At 35.8% G+C, this 18955-nt stretch overlaps 1 protein-coding gene across 4 annotated transcripts in view; it reads right to left on the reverse strand.

Annotated features, from left to right (window-relative positions):
- Window positions 1-459: 459 nt before the first annotated feature.
- The window catches only part of ccdc120a (coiled-coil domain containing 120a), a 53282-nt gene continuing 34786 nt past the window's right edge, over window positions 460-18955 (reverse strand). For 2 of the 4 annotated variants that reach the window (XM_084087385.1, XM_084087384.1), the window contains exons 2-11: window positions 16177-16326; window positions 15988-16069; window positions 14854-14975; window positions 13684-13800; window positions 13464-13587; window positions 9482-9538; window positions 7923-8064; window positions 7180-7281; window positions 4833-5870; window positions 460-3861 (exon numbers count right to left, since the gene is read on the reverse strand). In XM_084087385.1, coding sequence (XP_083943511.1) covers window positions 3756-3861; window positions 4833-5870; window positions 7180-7281; window positions 7923-8064; window positions 9482-9538; window positions 13464-13587; window positions 13684-13800; window positions 14854-14975; window positions 15988-16039 — 1860 coding nt within the window. In that variant the 5' untranslated portion in view covers window positions 16040-16069; window positions 16177-16326 and the 3' untranslated portion in view covers window positions 460-3755. Of the gene's footprint in view, window positions 3862-4832; window positions 5871-7179; window positions 7282-7922; window positions 8065-9481; window positions 9539-13463; window positions 13588-13683; window positions 13801-14853; window positions 14976-15609; window positions 15620-15987; window positions 16070-16176; window positions 16327-18955 lie in introns of those variants that run through there. The other 2 variants (XM_084087386.1, XM_084087387.1) reach the window with 2 other exon arrangements.

Below are 18955 nucleotides of genomic sequence, written 5' to 3' on the forward strand. Positions count from 1 at the left end.
TAGGCTATCTATCTATCTATCTATCTATCTATCTATCTATCTATCTATCTATCTATCTATCTATCATCCTATCTATCTATCTATCTATCTATCTATCTATCTATCTATCTATCTATCTATCTATCTATCTATCTATCTATCTATCTATCTATCAATCTATCTATCTATCTATCTATCTATCTATCTATCTATCTATCTATCATCGTATCTATCTATCTATCTATCATCCTATCTATCTATCTATCTATCTATCTATCTATCTATCTATCTATCTATCTATCTGTCTGTCTGTAAGTCTATCAAAAACTGTACAACTGTGCTTGTGCTTGACTTAAAATAGTAAGTTTAGTTAACTTTAGTTTAGTTGGATATTTAAGTTATCTCAACCAATTTTAAGTTCAGAATTGCAGCTACATTTTTACAGTGTAGGCTGTTTAAAAAAACACAGATTACTGCATCTGACCAAAAAACACTTTATTAAAAACAAACTTTGTACATTCTTGGTTTTTTCATTTGATTTTTTTTTTAATAGAGATAGAAAATGTTGAAAACCAAGGGGAAAACAACAAATTATATACAGTCTGGAGAAGTTTCTTCCAAAAAAGTGATATAACACGTGATCAGGAAAATAGCGATTAAAGAGGATTTCGATAAGGATTTTTAAAATTGGAGCAGGGAAAATACAATCTCCAATAGAAACATGGAGGGAACATCTTTATAAAGTCTTAGCATTTGGTACCATGATGAAGCAAAACAGATATCATAAACTTCATTGGTTTTATTTGCCTTCAGTGTTATCAGTTTATCAAGTCTCTAATCAAAAATAAAAGGCTGTTATCCTTCATATTCTTCATCCTTTAGATCATTATCTTATAGGTTCTATGTTATCAACAGAAATAATCATATTTCTTTCAAAACGATAAAAACATTTGACATAGATGACCTTAAATGTCCTCAGCAAGGTTTTACAAGCATCATAAACATTCGGCGATCTTCTCACTGGTCACTTGTGTTTAAGTCTGTTTTTAGTGAAAAAATGCTTTAAAAAGAAAAGATAACTTTCTATTAGTGACACTTCCATGCATGAGTGGTGTTGATTTGAAATGGACAGCAGCTTTCAGTGTAGTCCTGAGGCAGCATTTGGTGTCAAGAGTTTCCATTGCTTCAGTAAGTTCAACTCTCAGCTTTATATTCTACAGAGATACTCAGGTGAAGGCATCTGACATGAAGAAGCTTTTCAAGACCTAGCCTACATAATGCTGTCAATGATAATACAATGAACCGAAAAAATATCAGGGAACAATAGACGATTTTTAGAAGGAATAAAGAAGATCAGATACCCGCATGCATTGGTACATCAAGGTTTGTTGTTTTGTTTTTCCAGAAGGGAGCACTAACACTAGGAACATAGCAGACTACATCTATTTGAATGGATTAGCCAGCAATCCAAATTTCTGTTTTAGTGTTTTTGTTTTTCATTTCTAAAGAGAGAATAAAATCTGGTGGTAGTTTATAAGCAGGAGCCGAATTCTTTATTCAATCTGGCTATGAGAAATACACATGTGTTACATGGAGCTTAGTAAAGTCTTCTCCGCCGCATTTGCTAGGCACAATGGTCCAAGGTTGGCATCCTGGCATTAGTAGGCAATGCCACATTCTGAGTATCACAATTCATTAAATAAATTCTAAAGGAGGGTGCTGGAAAATTCTTGCCAATTTCTTGGCTCATTTACGGAGTCCCGATTTGGTTAATTAATCCTTTTCATTTCATGCAATCTAATTACTGAGAGATACAGTAAATATTGACATCTGCAGTCAATCCGATAGGAAAAACAATGGACAATTGCAATTAAGGCGCTGTACACAAGAAGCTGGTGATTCTTGCGACAAGCACTGCACCTGGCAGGACGCTTTGCATGCTTCTGCAGTGGGTGCTGGTGATTTGAATGGATCCAGAACCCATGAAAACAGATCACGGGGCTCCTCCTAGTGGTCGTCGTTATAAAAAACCTGATAGTATTAGGGAGTGTCTCATGGAAACAGTCGTAGTTCACCCCAATATCAATATATTTTTCAAAATAATACTTTCTCTAAAGAAAAGGAACTCTATTTTTAAGACTCATGTTTTTTTGTGTGTGACATTTTGATGAACATTAAGCACGTTTCCCTCCCACATTCTCATTACTAATGCATCCGGATGTTTCTCATTATTCTCAATGATCACTCCCATCAAATTTTCATTTCTGTAATTAAAATTCATCCTGTTCAGAAATGATCCTTTTTTAAATCAGCAAAAATTCAGCGCAATAAAATACACTATGATGATCCTTAAATCCATGATTATTTTCTTCTATTACAAGAATGAGAATTGGGTTTGTGCTTTATTGTCAAAGAAAATAATGTCATAATGCTGATCTTAATGGACCTAAAAGAGTTGCTTTAAAACATAATTGTTCTTTTGATTTTGGAGTGAAATGTGTTCTTGACAGGTTTCATGAGATTCACTCTTTCATTCTTGCTTCATTTCTGAAGAAATGCAATTTTTTAATACATCAAATGTTAATTTTACTTAATTCTTCCTGCAAATTTGATGTGATTGTATATAGTAATACTGGTAATTACAGCCTGAGGAAATATAAACCATCATAAATACATGTGATACAGATAAATTTGTTGTTTGAGCCGCACAGCGACCTTTGTGCCATTCTTAAAGGCATACAGTAGTTCACCCAAAAATGAAAATTTACTCACACTCAAGCTGTTCGAAACCTGCATGAGTATGTATGAAGTATGTAAGTATGAAGATTTTTTGGAGAATGTTGGTTACCAAACAGTTTCTGGTCCCCATTGACTTACATAATATTTTTTTCATGCTATGGAAGTCAATGGTGACTGGCAATTGTTTGGTTACCAACATTCTTCTTTTGTGTTCAACAGAACAAATAAACTCATACAGGTTTGGAACAACTTGAGGGAGAGTAAACGACAATTTCATTGTTAGGTGAACTATCCCATTAAATGTCATCATCCTGAATGAGCACAACATGTATACTCTTTTACATTAGTAATAAAGATACTAACAGAATTATAAATTTCATGAAACACCGAGTCACTGACTCTTTAACAGTCCATCAAAGTTTAAGATTTGGTTTGTTTTTTTCTCCTGCACATTTTAAAATTGCTACTCAAAATGACAAAAAAAGGTATGAATTTAGTCTAAGCACAGTCTTCCTGATTGTAATTTGCATAGAAATATTTTCATAAAACAAGATCCTGATTTTTTTTCAAAGGGCCTCAAATGTCCAGTACTACTTTTGGAAGGTCTCACCAGCGAACAAAAACTTGTTTTATAGTGACAAATCTAAACCAAGGCTGGAAATAATAATAGAAATATTTTTTCTCTGACTAACCTTTTGCTGATTAAAAGGGAAATTTTACTAAATTACTTAAGTCTACAGAAACACAGAAATGATGTGAAACTAGACGACAGCTTGATCTCATGCTGAAAACGGTCTTTAGTACAAGTGTTTGTCCCATGTCAGTGGTAGCTTAGCATATATTAGTATTACAAGGATGATAGGCTGATTTCTGTCAGAATTATTTAATTCTAACCGCTGAAAGGAAGCAAAAAGTCTCTTTAAAAGTCCACTATGGCATTCTCTCAGTCTGCCATTCCATACACAGGTAAGCTGGTGTTTGCTGTAGTCTCTTTGTGTTTGCATGAGTGTGTGTGGGGGAGACTGTTTGTTTGCGTGTCAGACCAGTGTGCCCGGCGTGGGTCTGTCATTACTGGTGTCTTTAAGTGTCATCTCCTGCATTGTAGATGAAAGGGTATCTTGGTACAATGAAAGCTCCATCGACCTATAGGGAAGAAGAAAGAAGAGGCGTCAAAATCAATGAGGTGTGATAAACATCTAAGAAAAGGAAATATTTAAAATATATATAAAATATAATATTAAAATATATACACTACTGTTCAACAGTTTGGGGTCGATAAATTTTGTTCGTTTGGGTTGTTTTTAAAAAATTATTTCATTCAGCATGGATGCATTAAATTGATCAAAAGTGACAGTAAAGATTTGAATCTTTCAAAAATGCTGTTCTTTTGAACTTTCTTGCATGGGATTAAATTACATTTTTAAATATATTCAAATAGAAAATGTTAAAGGGTAATAATATTTTACCATTTGTCATATTTCTTACCATTTTACTGTCTGGCCTTGATGAGCATAAAATACTTTTTTTCAAAAACATTTAAAAAATCCTAAACTTTTGAATGGTACCATAATAAATATGAACATTTGAATGTCAATTCAAAAAATACTATAATGAAAAAATACTATAATTCGTTCAATTGAACTAACTGTTAATTTGTACAGCTTGAAATGTGAAAATGCAGAAAATGATCATGTGACACTGAAGACTGAAGTAATGATGCTGAAAATTCAGCTTTGCATCACAGGAATAAATTACATTTTAAAATATATCAAAATAGAAAACAGTTATTTTAATTTGTAATAATATTTCACAATATTACTGTTTTTATTTAATTTTTAATAAGATAAATGCAAGCATTGGAAACTTTTTTCAAAAACATAAAAAACTGTTAATTTAAAAAATATGTACTATTGTTTAACTACTATAATAAAAATACATTCAAAAACTTTGTGAAAATGCATTAGTAAATGCAGAAAAGAACATTGACCAAGATAAATAAATGCTGTAAAAGTCATGATGCCTAATATATATATTTACCTTTTCGAAAACAAGGGTTTCTTGACTGATGGTTCATGTATCATATGAATGTAGATTGTAATTCAGTCTGCAATTACCTGCCGTGTAGAGGGTGGCCATGAAACGTGGCCGACTGAGGCATCTGTGGATAGGATGTGTCCGTTTGAAAGGACTGTGGCTGGTGTTTTAGGGGCGGATGGGGTTGCGAGGTGTGCAGAGAGGACGTGGTACGCCTGCGCTGAGTCTGCGTCCCCTCTTTGCCCTTCCCTCCATTGGCCGCCTGTCCCAGCGCGTTCCTCAGATACCAGTCTCTCAAGCCCTCCAGCGCCAAGGCCTTGTGCAGGCTGCGTGTGGGGTCGTCGGGGGTCGCGGGTGCGGACGACTCGGTTGGGTAGTGCGGTGGTCTGTGAGGGTGGTCTATGTGCTGGTTATGCAGTGCATTAACAGCGGTGCCATTGGCGGTGTTGGTTTCAGTGTAGGCAGAGAGCAGGATAGACTCTTGCTGGTGCTGCTGGGAGGCAACGAACGGCCCGCAGGATTTGGTGCGCGTCACTTTGACCCTCCGAGGCTCACCGGGCTTCCCTCTCAGCATTAGCGGGCTGTAGGCCGGAGGGCCGTTGCCCAGGATAAGCTGCTGCGATTGGGGGAAGCCGTTCCTGTAGGGAGGGGGTGGAGCATTGGGACCTTCGGGCCACGGCCGGGTTTTTGCACTATTTTGGACCTGCAGTCTTTGCTGAGCTTGCATCTTCTGCTGTTTCCCCCACACATAATCTATGAGGATCTCATTGTAACCGCCACCTCCGTTCGTTCCTCGACCTCCCACAGCTGAGCGAACGCGGGCCAGTTCGCTGTGTCCGTTTACCTGCCGTTCGGGGCTGCTCCGCTGTGCCTGTTTTAAAGTTGTGTCCATGATTGCTTCTGAGCTCTTGTACGGGCCGTTTCGAACAGGCATGCCTAACCTTTGACCTCCCTCCTCCAGCGCAGAGGCGTGCCGGTCGAGTAACGTCTCGGAACTATTGCTTCGCCTGTGCCCTTGCTCGTAGGACCCCTCCTGAGACTGCAGAGGCACCTGCTGGGACGCCTCGGGATTGTCTGACCACTGCTTCACGGCAGCGGTGCCGCTAGATGATTCTGACCTGTGCACACAAACAACACATTCAAATACACTCACTACCATTTAAAAGTTTGGGGCCAGTATGATTTTTTCTTTCAAATAATTGACTACTTTTATTCAGCAAGGATGCGCATTAAATTGCTCAAAAGTGACAGTAAAGACATTTAATGTTATAATTAAAAAATATATATTCTATGTATTTTTTAGGTCTGTCAAAAACAATGTTACCTTAAAGGGTTAGTTCACCCAAAAACTAAAATTATCCCATAATGTACTGACCCTCAAGCCATCCTAGGTGTAAATGACTTTCTTCTTTCAGCCAAACACAATCAGAGTTTTATTAAAAAATATCCTGGCTCTTCCAAACTTTAATGGGAGTGTAATTACTGCATAACCGGTCCGAGGTCACTCTCCCGCCGGAACTTGACTTGCATACAGCAGTTATCGGAAGCACATGATTATAATTCATAAAGTTATAACTATGGATATTTTTCTAACAAAAAACGCATCGCTTCGCTTCAGAAGGCCTTTATCAACTGTCTGGAGCCGTATGGATTACTTTTATGATAGATGGATGAGCTTTTTTGGGCTTCAAAAAAACAAGGTACAATTCACTCCCATTATAAAGTTTGAAAGAGCCAGGATATTTTTTCCGATTGTGTTCGGCAGAAAGAAGAAAGTCATATACACCTAGGATGGCTTGAGGGTGAATAAATTATGGGATCATTTTCATTTTTTAGGTAGACACCCTCATGTCGTTCCAAACCAATATGACTTTCTTTGTTCTGCGGAACATAAGAGAAGATATTCTGAAGAATGTTAGCAACCACACAGTTTTAATTCCCACTGACTTCCATAATACGGACAAAAAAATACAATGGAAGTCAGTAGAACCGAAACCAACATTCTTCAAAATTATCTTTTTTTGAAGAAAGAAATGCATACAGATTTGTTGAGTTAATAATGACAGAATTTAAATTTTTGGGTGGACTATCCCTATAAGCTACCCGAGTGTCTCTCTGATGAAATGACAGCAACACAAAACATCAGTCTCCAAACATGCAGATATCAGTATCTCCCGGCACTGCGGCACAACAAGCTGCTCTGTATCTGTAATTGAATTGAGTGGGAAATAATGGGGCTTTACGCTCAACCTCCTTAGACATCCATTACTTCATTACACCTTATTGCAAATAAGTAATTTAATCAAAATGTTTGTGCCATTATCAATTCAGGCTATTTTAACTATAATTAGCTTTATTGTCAGCATGCAAGCTGATCTGCGCAGTGTTTTAACCTACGTTTGTGCGTGTGTTTTGCGCATTTGTAACCTGATGTGCACTCCTGTTATTCCGTTGCGGGACAAGAGCGGAGTTGCTGGTACACTTCTACCTTCCAGATTCGACACACTTCTTGGAAGAGTGTGACTCGGGCTGGGAAAAAAACAAAGTCTAGTTACATCTTCTTGTTATAAATCTAGCAGCACACAGTTAACAAACCTGATCTATGTTATATGGTGACAAAGACCTATTTATAAAACTGATGAAGAAGTTATGTTTTGATTCTAAATTGTAGCTTTATTATTTTGGTAGCACTTTATTTTACAATCCTCTTCCCCATGTACATACTATGTAATTATTACATACTATAGGTACTAACCCTGAACCTACACCTAAACCTAACCTTAACCCATGTAGTTACCTTATATTACCCAGTATTTGCTTAGGTAAGTACACTATAAGTACATGTAAGTACACATACTATAAAATAAAGTGCAACCATTTATTTTTTATTATACAGTGATATTTTAATAGTCACATGATGAATATAGTTACAGCTGGGGTTACAATTTACAATGTCTTTTAGATTTTTGCCAAAATATCCATGAGTAGCAAAGGGCCTTTGTTCTAGAATCAGCTATAAATTACAAACCACATACATTTTTCCATCTAAATGAGGTGATTCACAATCAGCTTTTCAATGCTGATTCACCTTTGGATCTACATAAAGTGTAAAAACAGCTGTTCCTACTCTCTCATGCTGAGCACGAAAGCAAATTGTGCTGAGCGAGTACCTGGCTGAGCTGGCCACAGAGTTGCGGCGAGTTTTTATCTCGTAATAGATCTCCACGGGGGAGAGTTTTCGAGAGAACCTGTTGTCTGGACTCCCCGAGACCAGCCGGGGACGTGAGGGTGACAGGCCGTCAGAGGCGTCTTCTGAAGGAGAGAGAGAGAGAGAGGGAGAGGTTGAGAGAGAAACCAACTTTCTAATTCACAGTTATACACTTTTAAGACATTCTACCGTTCAAAGGTTTGGGGTCGGCATGATTTCTGAAAGAGTCTCTTATGCTCACCAAGGCTGCATTTATTTGATCATAAATATAGTAATATTGTGAAATATTTATTCAATTTAAAATACCAGTTTTCTAGTTGAATATACTTTAAAATGCAATTTATTCCTCTGACGAATAAATTCCACTCCTCAGAGTCACATGATCCTTCAGAAATCATTCTAATATGCTGATTTGCTGCACAAGAAATGTTTCTTATTATTATCAGTGTTGAAAACAGTTTTTGTGGAAACTGTGGTACTTTTTTTTCAGGATTCTTTGATAATTAGAAAGTTCAAAAGAACAGCATTTATTTGAAATAGAAATCTTTTTAATGTCTTTACTGTCAAATTGATCAATTTAATTTTGCTGAATAAAAGTATTCATTTCTTCTTCTTTTTTTTATTACAGACCGCAATCTTGAAAAGGTTAATGTGTGTAACAAAGAAGTTCTTATCATTTCATTTAATTAAATAACAAAACAAAGCAAGTGTGATCTGCGCTCAAATGCTGCACAAGCTATATTTGGGCAGTTGGTTTGATATTTGTATCAAATATCTTATTAAATGACATTTTAATATTTTTAAGTGTGTATTAAGTGTCTAAGTAATTTTTGGGGCCACTGAACATACACAAGTGCGAATAAAGGAGGGTTGTTATGTATCTGAATGCCATACCCTCAGAAAATAAACACAATCAATGACTTAGTCACTATATAAACTAATTTGTTTAGTCTTTATTATTGACAACTTTTTCCTGTCATTTTTTTTTTGTTGTTGTTATTTGCACTAATGCTTTGGCAATATTGTAAATAAATAATTTACTAAAAAAATTAGTTAATATAGTGACTAAGTCATTGATTGTGCTTATTTTCTGAGGGTATGGCATTCAGATATGAATTTTGCTGTAATCGATACATAACAACCCAAATATTAACTAATTTGTTTAGTCTTTATTACAATTATTGACAACTTTTTCCTGTCATTTTTGTTGTTGTTATTTGCACTGATGCTTTGGCAATATTGTATATAAATAATTTAATCACATTTCTTAATCGAAATTGAAAACTGATAGAGAGAGAGAGAGAGAGAGAGAGATAATGTGTGAGAATCAAAAATGCCTCAGGGAGAGGATTAGTTTAGTGAGTGTTAATAACAGGCTTTTTGACTCATTGATGTGAAGACTCTAATGACCCCCGCGGGACTCTCCATCCTCTAAACTCATCCTGCCATTGTAATAGTGTTTCTTATCTCTCGCATTCATTATCCTGCTAATGTAAAGCACTGATCCGTGCCATAACTCACCAGTGTCCTGATTGGTGGAATCTGACGTGGAGCTGCTCTCTGACTTCACCGCGTTATCTGAGGATATAAACATTCACACATTATAACTGAACTTATACACACATTACATGAAGTCACATTAACACACTGTATTGGCTCTATGCTGCTGATAATAGATGAGGGTGTAATATTGTCCAATGGTCATTTTATGTGCAAGACATGAAGAAAAAAAGTCAGCTAAATCTGACAAATGTCTAGATGTCTTTAGAATCGCATGGAAAGACAGTATGTCACGTTATAAAAAGGCCCTAAAAACGGCCAGGGCTGAGCACCTCCGCAAACTAATAGAAAACAACCAAAACAATCCTAGGTTTTTATTTACCACCGTGGCTAGACTAACAAATAAACAGATGTCACCTGAACAAAATATTCCGTTACAGTTTAGTAGTAATGATTTCATGAAGTTCCTCACTGAGAAAATAGAAAACATCAGAACCACAATTGTAAACGTTCAATCCTCAATCGCGCCTTATAATTCAGCCTCAATTATCCCCCCGCAAGAACAATTACAGTGCTTTACAACTATAGAACAAAAAGAGTTAAATAAACTTATCACTTCATCTAAAACAACAACATGTTTATTAGATCCTATACCAACTAAACTACTGAAAGAAGTGTTACCTGTAGTGGAAGAGCCTCTCCTCAATATTATTAACTCATCTTTATCTTTAGGTTATGTTCCAAGAACATTTAAACTGGCAGTTATAAAACCTCTCATTAAGAAACCACAATTAGACCCGCATAATCTAGCAAATTATAGACCCATTTCAAATCTTCCTTTTATGTCTAAAATACTAGAAAAAGTGGTGTCCGCTGAAAAAGTTTCAGTCTGGATTCAGACCGCATCATAGCACTGAAACTGCGCTCGTTAAAATTACAAATGACTTACTTTTAGCATCTGACCAAGGCTGTATCTCAATACTAGTTTTACTTGATCTTAGTGCTGCGTTCGATACTATAGATCACACAATACTCTTAGATCAACTACAAAATTATACTGGTGTTCAAGGACAAGCATTAAGTTAGTTCAGATCATACCTATCTGACCGCTACCATTTTGTCTATTTAAAAAAAATCGATCATAACTCTAGTAAATTATGGAGTGCCGCAGGGATCTGTGTTAGGCCCTCTGTTATTCTCAATATATATGCTGCCACTTGGAAATATTATAAGGAAACATGGAATTAGTTTCCATTGTTATGCTGATGACACTCAAATCTATATTTCATCACGGCCGGATGAAAATGATAAATTATCCAAATTGACAGAGTGTGTTAAAGATATAAAAGATTGGATGATGCACAATTTTCTTTTATAAATCCAGACAAGACAGAGGTACTAATCATCGGTTCAAAAAACCGCCCGCAAAACCTCTCACACTACAAATTTAACATAGTAGGATGTCCTGTTACTTTATCCTCTACAGTAAAAGACCTGGGTGTTATACTAGACTGCAACCTGTCTTTTGAAAATCATATTTCATATGTTACAAGAACAGCCTTTTTCCACCTTAGAAACATTGCTAAGCTACGTAACATGCTATCAGTTTCTGATGCAGAAAAATTAGTTCATGCATTCATGACCTCGAGACTAGATTACTGTAATGCTTTGTTGGCCGGTTGTCCTGCGTTCTCATTAAACAAGCTACAGTTGGTCCAAAATGCCGCCGCTAGAGTTCTTACTAGATCAAGAAAATATGATCATGTAACACCAATTTTATCATCACTACATTGGTTACCTATAAAGTTCCGTATTAATTACAAGGTATTGCTACTGACTTATAAAGCCCTAAATGGCTTAGCTCCAGTCTATTTAACGGATCTTCTATCGCACTATAATCCATCGCGCTCTTTAAGATCACTAAATTCGAGGCTTTTGGTCATACCTAGGATATCCAGATCCACCAAAGGAGGGAGAGCATTTTCACATTTAGCTCCAAAACTCTGGAATAGTCTTCCTGATATTGTTCGTTGCTCAGACTCGCTCTCCCAGTTTAAAACTAGATTAAAGACGCATCTCTTCAGCCAGGCATTCATATAATATTTTTAATCTGACAGTTAAATCCGACCTCTAGTTCATAAAAACGCCACAGGAGAACTGGCCCCCGACTGAGCCTGGGTTCTCCCAAGGTTTTTTTTTCTCCATTAGGTCACCTGATGAAGTTTTTCGGTTCCTTGCCACTGTTGCCTTTGGCTTGCTCAGTTGGGGATATTTGTGGATATTTAATTTAATTAATCAATCAACAATACTATTGATCAGCATTACCAAACGTGGACGTTTTCCACTAGAAACAAGCATTGATGTATTATTTTAATTTAATACTGTGAAGCTGCTTTGATACAATCTGTTTTGTGAAAAGCGCTATATAAATAAACTTGACTTGACTTGACAAAACCTTTCTTCCAGATGTCCTCAAAGCTAAAAATGTGGATAAAAGTAATATTTTTCAAAAAAAAATCTATATTTATATTTTTATATATATTTATAAAATTGTGGTGATATGTATTAATGATTTTAACTTGCATTTTTAACAATTTATTATTTAAAGAGGTTTGACACTAATGTGATAATTATATTTAAAAGACAAAGATTCAATTGTCGCAATAAACAAAAACAGAATAAAAATAATTTTTTACCTTAAAAATGCAAAAAGATTTTGGGGAGGTATGGTTAAGGGTAGTCAATAGTTAATATTTTCATATGAAAACAATCCGTCTGTTTGGCTTCATTCAGAAAGCTACATAAGTGTGTGTGTTTGTTAATTTTTTTTACTGAACTTGCATCATCATTTTAGTAATAATGGCCGGAAACAGGCCGGTTACTCAACAGTTCTTGTTGCACAACGTCAGTGCATCTCATTTAAGGTGGACTGTTTTCCATGTTTGCACACAAGAGACAACTTTCCCTTCTAAATTTATACCACATACACAAACATGCAAGCATAATCAACTGTTCCCACGGTCCAAAGCCAGACCACCCGTCTGACACTAAACTGGTCTGATCCGTTGTGAACCACTCTTCGTCCTGTCTCTCACAAGCCAAGTCTGATCAGGTAATTTACCACATTTACATGAGTTACGCATCACATGTAATATCAGAATAATTGTTAATATGATTAGCTTTAACCTTTGTTATCTTGAAACTGATCTCTGAGTCTTTAGTTTGATCTGTTAACCAGTCTCTGTTATCTCAGCACAGTTCAATCAGACATTAGCTCAGTCTAATCTATAATCATTACTGTATGTCAGTTTTATCACAGCTGGTTCGCTCAGTTTGATCATGGACCGAGCAGAGACAAACATTATCGATTTTATTTTCAAGTTGAGCAGCTAGTATAAATAATCAATTTGTATGTGTTTACCGGGTTTAATGGACAAAAAAATGATCATTCTCAATGGGCAGTTGACATGCTATACTTTAGTAAGAAAAAAAATCATTAGATATACAGTCTCTTCAAAAAGTAATTGGATACTTGGTTTGATTAAAGACATTTTTTAAATGTGGTTTAAGTGTCCAAATAATTTTAGGCCATGCCGTTCAAAAGTTTGGGATCAAAACTGACAGTAAAGACATTTATAATATTACAAAAATATTTCAAATGAATGCTGTTCATCAAAAAATTATTATGGTTTCTAAAAAAAAATATTAAGCAGCACAACTGTCCAGAATGAAAGGATCATGTGACTGAAGACTGGAAAATTCAGCTTTGCATCACAGGAATAAATTATATTTAAAATATATTATAATAGAAAACACTTATTTTAATTTGTAATGATATTTCACAATATTATCGTTTTTACTGTATTTTTGATTACATAAATGCAGAAGATGCTTTTTTCAAAAACGTTAAAACATCTTTCTGTATATATGAGTAAAATATTCCCAAATACAAATTTCAGGCATGAAATGGTGTTTATTTCCTCTGAATATTCTTCAAACCCACCTGTGTGGCATCCTCTGTGAACGGTTCGTTTGCTGTGTGAAGGATGCTGTTCTGAGTCGACGTGCCTGCGGAGGGCGCCGCTGAACAGAGTTTTCTTTGTCTTGCGCTGAGAGGCGTCCTCTTCCTAAGCCAGCACAAACATTGAGCAACTTATGATGTTTATCCATCATGTATCTAATATCAAATTAGCGGCCACCCATATCATCTCAAATCCACGCACCTCATTTTTCGTGTTTTGTTTGGAACTGCTGCGGGACAGACCCGCCCTGCGCCGCACATGAGGGACTTTCTCTCCGGTTTCCAGAGGATATTCATGAGGAACTTCACCTGTCATTTCCTAGAAAAAATGTATGACGAGCAAACATGAACAAGATGACTTTTGCTTAAACTGTTTCATTATTATTTTTAATATATTAAAGCAGCCATATTTACTTTTGCAGAATATTATATTTGTTTTTATTTATTTATTTTAATTTAGTCAAGTTTGAACAAAATATTTAATTAATTCTATTTTTACTTAAATTATTTTTAAATTTAATTTCATCTGTAGAATTAAACAGGCTATCTTGCTGCTATATGTTCTATATGTACATGAGCTCTATTATGATTGGCTAGCATTTATGAATGTGAAATAAATAATGATATTTCTGGTAAGACGCTGGTGTGCACACACTGTTAATGTGGTCATGGATGTGACATTATAACCACCACAATTTTGGAATGACACGTATTATCAGCTTAATTTCCATAAGCAATCTCTGGAGGGAGTTTCGCGTTATGAATGTTAGAGTGTCACATTATGCACATTATTTCAAAAGAGAAAGAAAAATCCTCTTTTCCACTCCTTTACATGGATTTTTCATCCAAAAATGAAAATTCTGTTATCATTTACTCATGTAAATGTGGGTAACCAAAGCCATAGTATTTTTTCCCATACTATGGAAGTCGATGGCTGCCGTCAACTGTCTGGTTACCAACATTCTTCAAAATATCTTCGAAATACATACAGGTTTGGAATAACTTGAGGGTGAGTAAATTATGACAAAATCTTGGGGTGAACTATCCCTTTAAGACATGAAGCACATCATGAAAAACACACCTGAAGTCACATGTGTAAAAAAAAGCATTTTAAATGCCAAGCTTGTTGAGATACAAGTATGAGCAAAGATCAGATGGGCTTGTGCCGGCATCTCTGCGGCGTCACATGATCTGGCAGCCGTGTGGTTCAGCAGTGACACCAGGGAGAAATACAACGTTTATCGTGTTGAAGAAACTAGAATAAATTCTAAGTATCTACTTAATTAAATTGAAATTTGAATGTCGTGTTGGTTCCCTCAATTCAAATTAAATTGAGGAATGTAATTGGCCTTTAAAACGATGAGACACTGACCGCCTCCTGCAGACACACACGTTTGAGTTCTGCTAATCGAGTGTTGAGCAGCGACTGCAGACTTCTCCTACGCTCCTGCAGCTCCACCATCCGCTCCGCGTGCTGCTTACTGTCCTGCAGCTCTGCAAACACACACACACACACACACACACGTCATGTTACCTCAGACTGACTCATTTTAATTGTTTTACACTAGTGTTCAAAAGTTTGAGGTGGGTACGATTTTTATGTTTTTGAAAGAAGTCTCTTTTGCTCACCAAAGCTGCATTTATTTGATCAAAAATACAGTAATATTGTGATATATTATTAAAATTTAAAAGAACTATGTATAATATATTTTGAAATGTAATCTATTCTTGAATTTTCAGCATCATTACTCCAGTCTTCAGTGACACGTGATCCTTCAGAGATCATTCTAATATGCTGATTTGCTGCTCAAGTAATATTTCTCGTTTGTTATTATCAATGTTGTTTTTCAGGATTCTTTGATGAACAGAAAGTTCAAAAGAACAGCATTTTTTAAAATACATTATAAATGTATTTACAGTCACTTTTGATCAATTTAATGCATCCATGTTGAATAAAAGTATTCATTTCTTTTTAAAAAATTAGTGTAAAGGTTCTATATACATATATATATATAGTTTTTTTTTTAAAGTTCCTACATTTTCCCCTAGTCAGGGAAGTCTTGAATTTTTTTTAAAATTGTGATTTCAAAGGCTAGAATAGTAATAAAAAAAATTAAAGAATACCTACATAGTTTAAGTAGTTCTTAAATCTTAAATAGTTTAAATCCTTATCCAGTAATGAAGAATGACTGGGAAAGACATGGAAAAGCACTGGTCAAAAACTGTGATTATGGGTTACTGGTATCCTGTGCACCCAAATTGTCTTTTTTACTTGTAAAATAAGGTTTAAAGGTGAAGCATGTAATTTCTTGCATTACGAAACATTTAATAAAATTTTGACTCTTTATGAAGATGTTCTCCTTAAAAGGTGTTTGTGAGGATATTTGGTCGCCACAATAACAGACAAAAACAAAACACACACACACACCCGTCAGCAAACAACTTGCAAAGTAAAATTCTTAGAAAGACAGCAAACAAACACACACAGGCACATGGAGGCGCTCACCAGGGCCTGTTATCAGGTGACTTTTGACCTCCATGTCATACGTCTTTTGCATCACCTCACTGCCTCCTGATTGTTAGTTTACCTACAGAGAGACAAGAAAACAAACCGAACATTACAATGATGAATGTCTCCAGCAGAAGGATTCTACTCAAATCAGACAAGCGTGTAAATAGCTCACACGTTTCTTACCTTCTCACGGTTGGGTAACAGTCATATGTACTGCAGAGATTGGGACTTTTTGGCCATGAAGCAGAAGCTGCTGGGTGTTGCTGCAGTGCTGAGACTGGCCTGAGGGGGGAGCCACTGTGCTGCTGCACAACACTTCACCAACTTTATGCCCTGAAACACAAAACAAACCATATGAGACACTGGAGACGCCCCACACACAACAAGAGCTCTGAGTCTGACTGAGAGACGGCTTTGAAAACAGAGTATCAGATCAATCACTTATATAACTGATAGAACAGGCAAGGTTTAGGAGATGTGACTGTTGTGCATGAAATGGATAGCAAGGAATTTGATGAGAAATGAGTTCATAGTGAGATTTTGAGTGTTTTGATTGCAAGCTTTTGTATCTTAGCCAAACGGATTACAGTTTGAGACATTGAGACTTTCTCTAGAAGTCTTTTTCACATGAGAACAATCAGAGAAAGAGACGTCTCAATCTATGAGAAACAATTGAGATATTAAAGAGATTTCAGTGTGATTTTTCAAGGTTTATTAGTTGTCTAATAAGCCTGCCATTGTATATTATGAATATTGTTGGCTCTTTGGTGAATTGCTTTTCTTCTTTTGTAAGTCGCTTTGGATAAAAGCATCTGCTAAATGCATAAATATAAATTTTAATGCATATAAATCAGAGCATAAATACAAAGATTGTTTAGCTTTCTCTGGTGCAGAAATTAAAAGATATGAGATGTTTTTAGAGCTTTCAGAACATTGCTGTTATTGTTAACTAAAACTACTATTAAAATCATTTTCATTCATTGAAATAAATCGCAGTGTTATTTTAGTATTATTTATATCTTATTATAGTATTTTTTATTTTGAATTAATTTTTCATTTATTTATAATAAATACATTAAAAAAAATTATATTTTGTTTATAAAATAAATTATACATTTTAGACAAATGTATAAACTTTAAAATCTACAGGAAAAGTAGAAATGCTGTGTTGGCAACTTAAAATAAAATAAGTTTAACTAAAACTAAAATTTATATTAAATTAAATTAAATCTAAATAGAAATAATAAAAAGAAAATAATAAAATGACAAAAGCACATAGCAAAATTACAAAAAAAAGAAATAATAATATAATATATATATTTTTTTTGCTATGTGCTTTTGTCATTTTATTTTATTTTTATTGTGTATATATATATATATATATTTATCATAAATAAATGCTAATTCAACATAATAATAAATACTATACTATAAATGATACTAAAACAACACTGTTTCAATAGTAGAAATATATGAGGTCAATTTGAGATTAAATTTTTTGTTTATTTGCACTTTCAAGATGGTTTAGTTGGCCCAAGTCACATTCACATCTGATTTTCCCCCTTCAGTTTTACATGGAATTGCCTGTGGGAACTCCGGACAGGAAGTGGACTGTGGTGTGCAGGAAGTGGCTCGTGAAGCAGGAAACCAGTGCGGGAAACTGAAATGGGAGGCTCAGACTGACCTATAAAACAATACGGGCAGAAATCCTCACGCACAAAAACACTCTCACAGGGCACGAGTCATTTCCTAGGATCAGCCGTAAACAAGGAGCACAATGAGGAGAAAGGTCGAAAAACCTAAAAAACTGCATCTCACGCCGTTTCCTGTCCGCAACCTAAATAAACCTCAAAAAACCCAAATGTTTTCAGCTTTAACGCCCAGTGGTGATCTATTCTTCACAATGCAGTTTTTCAAGCACAACCATCAGGAAGTAGTTATTATCTCGGCTGAATGAGATGGGCGGCTCTCTCTGGACGTCCCGGAGCGGCTCTGTCATTGAGAGTGCATGAATGATGGGTGTCTCTGAAAAATGTGAAAGGTTATAATCATAAAGAAGGATCAATAGAGTCATGTGCGGAAATAACTTGGAGAAAATGGTAGCAGACGACTGAAGCACACGTCGTAATTAAAAAAAAACAATAGAACAGTGCAGGTATTGTGTATTGTCATGACCTAATCGTGCCCGTCACACACACTCGAGGGTCAAGGGAGGGCAAATAAAAGCGAGTTGGCCGATAAACGTAACACAAATATGTGCATGTAGCTAAAGCAAACACAACGTCTTCGCCTGTCTCGGTTTGCCTGGTGTTGGGTTTCAGCTAATGGAGTCACGCTGTTGTCAGTTTGAGCTTGATAAGATCCCTGATCCTGCTGGTGCCCTGCATTGAGGAGATGTTGAAGAACTACTCGAGTCTTCCAGCAACGTTTGCCAATTTTGAAGCTTTCACTGTAGCGTTCACCTAATTCGCCAAATGTTTTGATGAACCCTTTTCACAATATTGGTCCATTCCAAGTTATTTCTCATAACAGCAGCTTATGTTGATCTCATTTCCCTATTGAAAGAGGCCCATATTTTTAAAGTCTTAATTTTGATTTTGGGGTCCGCTAAAAAAATAGGTTTGAATGTTCAAAAACACATAGTTTTTCCCATATTCTCCACTGTTGCAGCACCTCACTTCCCAGTCTGTCAGTAACATTCTGTTTAGTTCCTGTCTCTATGGCCTCACTTACACTGTTAGTGAAATGTGACCCAATTCCGATTTTTTGCTCATATGTGGCACAGATTGGATGTGTTCTATGACAGTGTAAACAGGAAAAAAATGCATGCATTCGGATATTTCGAGATCAGTTTCAGGCCTCATTCATATGTGGAAATAAATCTGATATGTGCCAATGCGGCTGTCATGTAAACAGGCAGATCGGATTTTCTGAGGCATTAGGCAACGTCTCCGCGGTTTAA

This window comes from Abramis brama (assembly GCF_963993115.1).
Source record: "Abramis brama genome assembly, chromosome: 16".
Lineage (NCBI taxonomy): Eukaryota > Metazoa > Chordata > Actinopteri > Cypriniformes > Leuciscidae > Abramis > Abramis brama.